We start from the raw sequence: 11,067 nt of genomic DNA on the forward strand, positions 1-11,067 counted from the left end.
ATGCAGGCCGCTCTAGAAGGTCCACTTATCAGCCAGGGCAGATTAGAAGCCCCTCCAGCTACGGCGAATGCGAGGATCTACTCACTCACCAGAGAGGACGTAGCCAATGCCTCGACAGTGGTCACAGGTCAGATTAGCATTTTTCAGTATACTGTTCTATTTGATACTGGGGCAACCCATTCATATATAGCCAGGGTGTTCTCCGAAAAATTAGAAATACCCTCAGAGGTACTCAGTGGTCAGTTTTTGACGGCACTACCTTCGGGAGAGATCATGGCATCCACGCACTGGCTCAGAGCAGTGCCGGTCATTATAGCAGACAGGGAACTCTTTTGTGATATAATCCTGCTGGAAATGACTGACTACGACGTCATCCTTGGAATGGACTTCCTGATCAGATACGGTGCTTCCATAGAGTGCCGTAAACAGAAAGTCGTATTCCAACCCGAAGCAGAAACAGAGTTCGAGTACATCGGAGAACCAAAGAGAAAAGCCAGAAAATTTCTCTCAGCTATGAAGGCACAGAAGTTGATGGATTCGGGTTGTACGGGGTACCTAGCACATGTAGTCAATACCAGCCAGGACAAGGACCAATAGCTAGCAGGGGTCCGAGTTGTATGTGACTACCCAGCAGTCTTCCCTGAGGAGTGACCAGGCCTAGCACCAGTCAGGGAGATTGAATTTGAGATAGAGCTCTTCCCCGGCACCAATCCTATTTCCAAAGCGACATATCGCATGGCTCCAGCAGAACTGAAGGAACTTCAGGAGCAACTACAGGAGCTGCTTGACAAGGGCTTCATATGCCCTAGTCACTCACCATGGGGAGCGCCTGTGTTGTTCGTGAAGAAGAAGGATGGAAGCATGCGACTGTGCATAGACTACAGATCACTGAACCAAGTCACAATCAAGAACAGGTATCCCCTTCCCAGAATCGATGACCTGTTCGACCAGCTGAAGGGAGCAGCAGTGTTCTCTAAGATAGATCTCAGATCAGGTTATCACCAGGTGAAGGTTAAAGAAGGGGATATACCCAAGACAGCATTCAGAACCAGATACGGGCACTACGAGTTCGTAGTCATGCCCTTTGGCGTGACCAATGCTCCAGCTACATTCATGGATCTCATGAATAGAGTATTCAGGGAGTACCTAGATAAGTTTGTTATTGTGTTCATCGATGACATCCTTATCTACTCAGGAACTCAGGAAGAACACGCAGAGCACCTGAAACTAGTGTTGCAGACCCTTCAGCAGAACCAGCTATACGCCAAGTTCACAAAATATGAATTTTGGCTAGATCAGGTGTCCTTCCTGGGTCACATCATCTCCAAGGATGGTATTATGGTAGATCCCAGCAAGATAGAAGCAGTAAGTAACTGGAAGAGACCTAAGAACGCCAGCGAAATCAGGAGCTTTCTGGGATTAGCAGGATACTACAGAAAGTTTGTAGAGGACTTCTCAAGGATAGCCTCCCCACTGACAGCTCTTACCAGAAAGAACAGGAAATTTCAGTGGACAGAGGACTGTGAGAATAGCTTCAGCGAGCTAAAAAGGAGATTGACCAGTGCTCCTATTTTGGCTCTACCAGACAACACCAGTAGCTTTGACATCTATAGTGATGCCTCTAAGTTGGGACTAGGAGCAGTACTAATGCAAAACGGCAAGGTAATCGCCTATGCCTCCAGACAACTCAAGGATTATGAGAAGAATTACCCTACTCATGACCTTGAGCTTGCAGCAGTAGTGTTCGCTCTCAAAATTTGGAGACATTACTTATATGGAGCTCAGTGCAGAGTGTATACAGATCATCAGAGTCTGAAGTACTTCTTCACTCAGAAGGATCTGAATATGCGACAGCACAGATGGATTGAGCTGGTCAAAGACTACGATATAGACATCCTCTACCATCCAGGGAAAGCCAATAAGGTAGCCGACGCACTTAGCAGAAAATCCAATGCTACCTTATTATCTCTTACAGCCATGTCACCGCCTCAAGGAGATCGTAGATTTCGGTCTCGAACTCATCGTTGGACAGCTCTACTATGACCTTAGAGTCTACCTTGCTTGGTGATATTCGGTCAGCTCAGGACCCTGGAATTGAGAAAATCAAGCAAGGCTAGCAGAATCAAAGTAGAGAATTGAGTGTCAGATGGCGTGTCAGATTTGTGATGCACTGTGTTCCGATCGAGGAGCTACGAGAGGCAGATGTTAGATGAGGCTCACAAGACTCCTATGCGATGCATCCGAGTTCCACCAAAATGTACCAAGACCAAGAACCGTTTTGGTGGCCCGGATGAAGCGAGACATCACCAGATATGTTAGCATCCGCCTCACCGCCGAGGGTCAAGGGAACATCACGACTGTGAGGAGTTCTGCCTATCTGATTCGAGTGGAAGTAGGAGGATATCTCTATGGATTTCATAGTGGACCGCCGAACCACGAATGGTTTTGACGCCATCGGGTAATAGTCGAGGTTGACTAAATCGGCTCACTTCTTAGCTATCAAGATATCTTACTCCATGGAGAAGCTAGCTCGGTTGTATCTCCGGGAGATCGGTACGACACATGGAGTCCCACAAACCATCATTTCGCATGTAGACAAGAGATTCACATCACACTTACGGGAGTGTACAAGGGCACTGTTAAAGTTCAAGACAAGATTCCATCCTCGACATGATGGTCGACGAGAGAGTAAACCGGTACATCAAGATATGCTCCGAGCGTGTGCCCTAGACTTCAAGGGAAGTTGGTGCAAATATCTGAGCTTAGCAGAATTTGCATACAACAACAACTATCAGGCCACTATCGGCATGGCACCTTACGAGGCTCTCTATGGGCGGAGGTGTAGATCTCCAATCTGCTGGTATGAGAGTGGTGAACTGAAGGAACTAGAGCTTCAGATAGATCTAGTCGCAGATACCACAGCAGCCAAACAGCAGATCCGCCAGAGGATAGAGACAGCTCAGAGCCGCCAGAAGAGCTATGCTGATACGCGGCGCAGACCCTTAGAGTTTTCAGTCAGGGATACAGTGTTCCTCAGAGTAGCTCCCATGAAGGGAGATCAGCATTTTGGGAAGAAGGGCAAACTTAGTCCCAGATATGTGGGACCATACCTTATCAGCAGAAGAGTGGGCAAGGTAGCATATGAGCTAGAGCTACCCCAGGAAATGTCAGCTGTCCACAACGTATTTCATGTCTCTATGCTGAAGAAGCATACCCCAGATGCTACCCAGGTGATTGAGCCCCAGTCAGTACAGATCCGCGAAGACCTCAACTATGATAATCGGCCTATTCAGATAATAGACCGAGCAGTTAAGAAATTGCGGAACAAGGAAGTACCATTAGTCAAAGGCACCATGGATCTAACAAAAGAGCCTATGAAAGATTGTAGTGCCTTCCCATTTTCATTGTATAAGGTGTATGTCATGTAACGAAAATTCTCAAACTTTCATTAGAATTATTTTATGATTTTTCTGGAATTTTTAGATATTTTTCCGGAATTTTTCGAGTAGCGGAAGTAGCAAAAATAATTAAAAAAATAAAATAGCTTAGGCAGGAATCGAACCCGAGACCTATGGTGTAAGGGATAATGCTAGTAACCGGTGAACCCAGCAGGGCCGTGCTGAAAGGAAAGGGAGACGATTTAATTTATATTAGAGTTGGGCCGGAATTACCACTTAATATAAATAGAAGGTTTAAGTGGGGTTTGGGTTATTTCTTATTTTTGGGTTCGGCAACTTCTCAACCCTCACCACCGAAACCTCACCGCCGCCTCTCCCTCTCCTCTTTCTCTCGGCGCCCCAGCCCCCAAGGTCCATAGGTTCATCTTCCGGCGACGACTCCAACACGAAAGAGGTTCTTCTCCCCGAGAGGAACGCAAAGACGTGAGCGGATCGTCGAGAAGGTCATCTCCACCGGAATTCGAGCGAATAGAATCATAAGAAATTTCGAACAGGAGGTAAGAAACCCCTCACCTGCAGTATAATAGCTACCGTTTGATTTTATGTGCATTAGTTTAGTTATATGTGTATGTTTTCGACATATAGGGTGTTTTTAACCTTCCTCGCAGGTTTAGGGATTTAGTGAGTACTTTTAGATGGATCAGACACGTCATTTCTCCTTCAGTTGGAGGTTTAGATGCTGTTGGGTGACTAAGGGTAGTCTCCCTAATAGAGAGGGGAGTTAAAGCACACTAGGTGGTCGATTAAATAACTAGCTTAGGAAAAAATGCAAACCTAGGTATTTTTATTAGCACAGTTGAATGCATTAGAAGCATCTAAATCAGTAAATCAGTTATCCTAGCTTATATGGGACTACGGTCCAATGGGTGGGCTTCCACAGTCGCCTCTAGGTTCAGATAACCTAGCTCTAGGTTCAGATAACCTAGAAATAGCTATTTAGAACAGTTTAGCTATACTCAGTATTTTACTTTTCAGTTGGCACTGTACTGGATTAGATATCCATTGGGCTGGGCTCCCATAGTCGGTCACTAGGTTTAGATAACCTAGTAGCTCTACTAAATTCAGGATTCGCAACCCCGGGTCTAGTTAGAGATGCATGCATAGCAATTAAGTACAGTTGTCGGGCTCAAACAGCAGCATGATTACTATTTTCACTTATTATGATATTAGCTTTCAAACTCTTAATCTAATCCAGTGATTATAGTTTAAGATCAGTTTTGGCTTAGTTCAGTTTCAGTCAGTATCATGCTCCAGCTTAGCTTTTCCGTGTGAATATGCATGATAACTTTATGTGCAGTTGTTATACATGTTTGTATGTTCAGCTTTAGATATGCCATGATTGTATGCTTATATGCCATGCCATGCTTAGTTTATTCAGTATATCCAGCATAGGTTTTAAACAGCATGATTTAAAATCATATTTGCATCGTTGCATGTTTTTGTGAGGTAGATGGTTTCTTACTAAGCTTTTTAGCTTACAGATGCTACTTTTCTTATACTGCAGATAAAGGTAAAGGAAAAGTGGACCAGTAGCGGAGGCTGGAGGTCAATGCAGATCAAGATGTGTGTGGCAGGAACTGGAATAAAAGATTCTAAGGGATTTTAGCAAGTTTTACTTAAGCATCAGAACTCTACAGTATTTTGTTATTTGCACTCTAGTTGTTAATCACTATGAATTAGTTCGCTATGCACTCTATTATGCTTAGAACCCTTCTCTTATGTTGTGAGGATGTTAGTTTCCATTATTAGAGTGTTTCCTAGCCTTATTAGAACTGTTGTGTGAGGTTTTGGCACGCCAAAGTGCTGAAATTAGAGTCCCCGGACGAAATCAGAACTCTGATCGGTCTCCAGACCGATCAGAGCCTGGGCAGTGCCACTGGATCGGTCAGCCGACCGATCCAGATAGATACAGTATGCTACTGTATCCTCCTGGATCGGTCAGCCGACCGATCCAGCACGTTACAGTAACGTTCCAGGAGAGCTTTAGGTGCCTGGAACAATCAGTCGACCGATCCAGACATACCTGGATCGGTCTGACCGACCGATCCAGCCACACCTGGATCGGTCAGCCGACCGATCCAGTTGGGAACAGAACGACCGCAGCTCCGATCAATCCGTGGATCGATCGGCAGGTCTGTGGGTAGTTGGGAAGTTTAGTCCTAGTCCCTAGTTCAGTTGGGATGTCCAATTTCCCTCCTTAGCATGTGTATACCAGCAAAGAACCAGCAAAGAAGGTCTTTGGTCGTTTCTTACCAGTTGTATCCGTCCTTAGTAGAGTAAAATTTTTAGTTAGCCCAGCTTTCCGCACAGTATAGTTTAGCATTATTGTGACGATCGGACTTACAGCCAGTACCCAGAAGGTGGGTCGTTACAACTATAAATACAACCTTGGTCCAGAAGCTTTTATAACAACAAGTAATTCTTGCATTCAACACTTGTGCACTTCCTTGTTAGTTTAGCTTCTTTCTTTTTATGCTTTCACTGCTGTAAGAGGCTTCTCCGCCTGAAGGAGATCTTTTAGTGTGCAATTCATTCCTTTGATTAACAACCTCCCCGGTTATAACCAAGTCAAGTCTGTGAGCCTCTTCTTTTTTTATTTATTGCTTTCTTTATTTAATTATATGCAAGTGTTTAAGTTATAAGTTTGAGAAGGGTGTTTTGTGTTTGTGTTTTTTAAGGGCTATTCAACCCTCTTCTAGTCGGCCAACACGGTCCAACAAGTGGTATCATAGCCAGGATGCTTCAGGAGGACTAACCGCCTATCGAAGCACCGAATCAATGGCCGGACCAAGCATATACCCGCCGAAGTTCAAAGGGGAATTTACTAGCTGGAAAAAGCGAATGCAGATATTTTTTAAAACAGACTTTGAGTCCACATCATCGCTGCTAACAAGGAGAGAAGAATGTACTTGCGGTGCGAGAGAGATAAGGGCGAGAAAATAGCGAGCCGATGGTCAGATCTTAGGATAGTTAGCGGGCGACTTCTCTAAATACTTTCAATCTTTCTTTGTCTTCTAATTTTAAGAATGCAGGAGGTGTTTCAGACACTAAATCTAGTTTTTTTATTATTTAAAAAATATTGTTCTAATATTTTTTTGTCATTTGATTTTACATTTTGATTCTTTAAATTGAGAATTTTTATACAAATGCACAAAATTATCAATGAGTAAATAAATAAGTAATTTTAATTAAAATTTAACGTGACAAAAAGTGTTATAATTTAATACTAGAAAATATAATAGGTAATTAATTATGATAGTAATTTAGGTTATTAGGCTCGACAGAGAATGGTTGGTAGCCCATTTAATTATTGCGTTATGCTGATGACTCATAGTATGGGCATTTGGTTTAGTGAACCTATCTTAAGATTTTTTTTAAAAAGAAAAATGTTTTTTTTAAAAAAATATTAATTATTTGTTGAAACCATGATTAAATCGAGCCAGAGATAATATTTAAAAATCATAGATTGAATTTTATGTAACGTTTGATATCATAATAAACAACCACAAATCAATTGGTTCAATTTTAAAATGCTTAAATAGCAGGTAGATGCAGCCCTTGAAGAAAACTCTTGATCATCTCCAGAGCTCGAGCTGGCTGATAACTTGGAACTTCATGTCCGGCTCCTCGAACAGTGGTAAATGTCAAATTGTGATCATACACCACAGTATATCCCCCAACCTACATATTCATAATAAAAATCATCAAAATTAATGTCATTTGTTCTACTAATCATCACCATCATTAGAGCAACGAAGGGTATCATAGAGGAAAACTTGCCATCAATGTAAACATTTTCAATAACTTGTAGATTTGAGGATAATTAACTATATATCTTATGAAAAGATTTAAAACGACACAATTGTTTACCTCACTGTTAAGCATCCAAGCTCTCCATGGAGCCTTCACTTTAAGCTTTAGCTTCTTGAGAGAGTATCTTGTGGAAGTAACAGGAACTACTCCATCAAAGTCACCGCTGCACAAACCCAAGCAACGCTTAGTTAGGGACAAAAATTAATCGAAAACCCCTTCACTCGCAATCTAATGAATGGTATCTTTGTCATATGACATATGTTATGCAGAAATCTTAAAGCTATCATACTTGCAAAATTGATATATCTATATATGTTATTTTTACTTACACAATGTGTATAAGGACCACAAAATTTATACACCTATCTAATTGAAAGTATTGAAACGGAAAGCTGATTCACACCCTATGATATGATGAAGACATCTAATGATTTTTTTACCTGTATTTTAAAACCCTAATCCCATTAGTTAATAATTCGTGAATAATTGGTAACATTGTGGGAGGCTGATCTGACCAACTAGGTATCACTTGGCTGCATGGAGACAAATATAAATAAATGAGTTGAATTTTCATTATTTTGTTTAAAAGAAAAATAAAATTATCAAATGACGTATTCTATGTATGAGATATGTATATACCTACAACCAGACCATGTGTAATTGAGCTTTGTGATATTGGCATGTAGAGCTTTCTGTACCTCAAGATTGTTAAGGTATGCCTCCACGTAATTAGAAGTACAAGGATCAAAATTCTCAATCTGCATTAGAATTTAAGTATAACATTGCAATATGTTTGTTAGTTCTATTCACAATTGATATGATTGAGTGAAAATTCTCAATCTGCATCAGAATTTAAGTATGGCATTTCAATCTGGGCAAATTCCAATCCAACAAGACTGCGATGAACTCTGATTCTTGAGTTAATAGGTCAAATCGATTCGATCTAAATTGGCTCTAAAAATACCAGGAAAATGGGGATAATTAAATGTAAAGATGTTCAGAAGAGACAAACCGAGGGTAATTTTGGAGTCGGCGTCACGCCCGACGAGAAGCACAACGGCGCGTATATGTTGTAGACGTCCAACTCCTCCACGGCAAGGTTGGCCTCGTCGATTGCCCTATCGCACTCTGGAGCCGTCCACGGGGCGTCCGATGAGAAATTGCAGAACTTATGGATAGCGCGGATGGTCTCATCGGCGATCAACGCGTGCGTCCAGAAGTAGTCAAACGTCCCCTTGCTATCCATCTCCTTGTTGATCACCGCGTTCCCGATCTAGGTCATTCGAAATCAATTTGAAATCGATCGAGATCCATCTTTCCCAATTCAATTTGCAATAAAAAGGAGAAGGGTTTAATCGGACTGATTGATTTCGGGATTCATTGCTTACCGCGATGCCTTTGAGGTTGATGAGGCGATCTTTGTGGTTGAGTATGGCGTGGGCGAGCTGGGGGACGTAGTGGCCGGCGTAGCTCTCGCCGGTGATGAAGAAGTCCCTCCCCTTATACTCCGGGAACCGCTCGAACCAGTTGACGAGGAAAACCAGCGCGTCGGTCGCCGTCCTACGGTCTCCACTCCTAGCGTAGTCCGACGTGGTGTTGGAGTAGGAGAAGCCGACGCCGGCAGGGCTCTCTAGGAACAAGACATTCGCCACTTCATTTCACAATGCACGTCAGTCGTTCGGGGTAATGCCAAAGCAGAAACCTTTTTTCACTCTACTCCCTAAGCTCTAGGAAATAACATATGTTGATGTATATATATATAGATATATATGTTGATGATGATGACGACAACATATGATCCTAACCTTCGTTCCAAGCGTAGGGATTCCTGTACAGAGTTTTGCCGTCGCTCATGACCCGAAACGGCCCGAGCTCCTCCATGGCGCCGTACCCCAGTGACGAACACCCTGGCCCTGCACCCACCCACGCCACAACAATCACCACTCTATCAATCGAAAAGCAACGCCATTTTCTAATATTTTCCGTACCTCCATTGAGCCATAGCACAATAGGATTCGACCCGCTGTTCTTGGCAGCCTCGACAAAGTAGTAAAACAAAGCCCGTCCGTTGACTCTATCGACCGTGACATACCCAACGTACTGATCGAAATTCACCCCTTCCGGCTGGCCAGGTAGCCGAACAACCTTGTCCCCCTCCTTCAGCCTGCTATTGTCGTAGACCTTCGACTTCAGGCCGGATACCGAAAGAAGACTGCTCGCCCATGAAGAAGAAGAAGAAGATGAAGAAGAAGACCTCCTTGCTCCGTTGTTAAAGTAGAACTTGTTCAGTGCATCTCTCTGCCTCACCGCGCCGGAAGCCACGCAGTGTAAGAAACAGAGGAGGAGGAGGAAGAAGAGACAAATGAAACTTGGCTTCATTGTTTGATTGGCAATGAGGAATGGAATGGAATAGAATCTTATTTATGGGATGAATCATTGGATAATTATGGGATGAATCTTATTTATGGGATTGATTCTTGTTGCTGGAGATTGATGTGTTTGCTTTGTTTGGCAATGGACTCTGTAAAAGGAAAACGAATGATTAATTTTGAATAAACATTTTCAAAATTAAAAGAATTTTTAAAAAGATTCCATTGTTTTTTCAATATTTATACATTGAAATAACGTATGGTAAATAGTAATTAAAAGATCTTAGAGTGGAAACATGCATAATTAATAATGAGTTCCCATGTATATTCATATTTTATTTAAATCTAATTTATTTTTTCCTTAATTTTTATCAACTTTTACTAGTCACTGAATAATTCAATCGTTTATCATAATAATTAAATCTAATTAATTTTAGCTCTTCTTGTGAATCACATATATAATGATCTAATTAGTTTTAGCTTGATTATTAACTAATTAAATTAAGTGAGGTTAAATTAATAATGAATTTTAATTTTATTTAGTTAAGGTTAAATTATTTGATTTTAAATTTGATTTCGAATTAACTAAAATGTTAAGTTAAGTATGGATTAACTGGTTATGGATTAATTAAGATTAGATGTATTAGTTCAAGATTAATTAAGTGTAAGTCAGAATTATTTAAGTTAGAGTAAATTAGTACTTAAGTTTAAGATTTACAATTATTACTCAAATTTTGGTATATTAAGTGTAATTATGAACTGTTTAATTGAATTTGCGGTTAATTTATCAAGTTTGATTTGAATTAATATTCTTAGTTAAATTAAGATTTATTCATTAATTAAGTATGAATTAAATTGTTTAGTTAACTTTCAATTAAATTGAAATTTGAATTAATTGATTTAAATTAATTATGGATTAGGTTAAATTAAACTTATATTAATCAGATTAATTAAGGTTTATTACATTGATTAATAATTAAGTTTTTAGGTTTTAAAGAAAATAAAAATCTTTTAATTAATTGAATTAATTGTTTAAGTTTTAATTAAATTGATTAAGATTACTTAAGTTTTAATAGTGTTAAATTTATTAAATTTATAGTTAAGTTAATTTAAGGTTGACAATTAAGGTTTAATTTTGGAGTCATTTAGGTGTGTTTAAGTTAGGATTATGTTAGGTTTAAGTTAAAAATTAAAATTATGAATTTAGTTTTAATTGGATTTAATTAGATAAAATTCAAAATAAGTCAAATTTTGAATTAGTTAATTTAGTTAGTTAGTTTAGGATTAATTAAGTTGATTATGTTTTTAGGTTATAAAGAAAATTAAATACTTTTAATTAATTGAATTAATTGTTTAAATTTTAATTAAATTTATTAAGATTATGTTTAAATTTAAATCTTACATCCATCTCATCCGTTTCTAGCTTT

The 11,067-nt window shown here is 40.0% G+C and overlaps 1 protein-coding gene across 1 annotated transcript; it reads right to left on the reverse strand.

Annotated features, from left to right (window-relative positions):
• Positions 1 to 6,992: 6,992 nt before the first annotated feature.
• Positions 6,993 to 9,650, reverse strand: LOC122014069 (serine carboxypeptidase II-3-like). The gene is made up of 8 exons (XM_042570257.1): positions 9,260 to 9,650; positions 9,077 to 9,184; positions 8,660 to 8,922; positions 8,284 to 8,544; positions 7,911 to 8,029; positions 7,712 to 7,804; positions 7,329 to 7,434; positions 6,993 to 7,139 (listed from the first exon to the last, which is right to left on the reverse strand). Exons 1-8 carry the CDS (start codon positions 9,648 to 9,650, stop codon positions 6,993 to 6,995), a joined length of 1,488 nt encoding a protein of 495 aa, XP_042426191.1.
• Positions 9,651 to 11,067: the final 1,417 nt, after the last annotated feature.

This window comes from Zingiber officinale, chromosome 8B (assembly GCF_018446385.1).
Source record: "Zingiber officinale cultivar Zhangliang chromosome 8B, Zo_v1.1, whole genome shotgun sequence".
Lineage (NCBI taxonomy): Eukaryota > Viridiplantae > Streptophyta > Magnoliopsida > Zingiberales > Zingiberaceae > Zingiber > Zingiber officinale.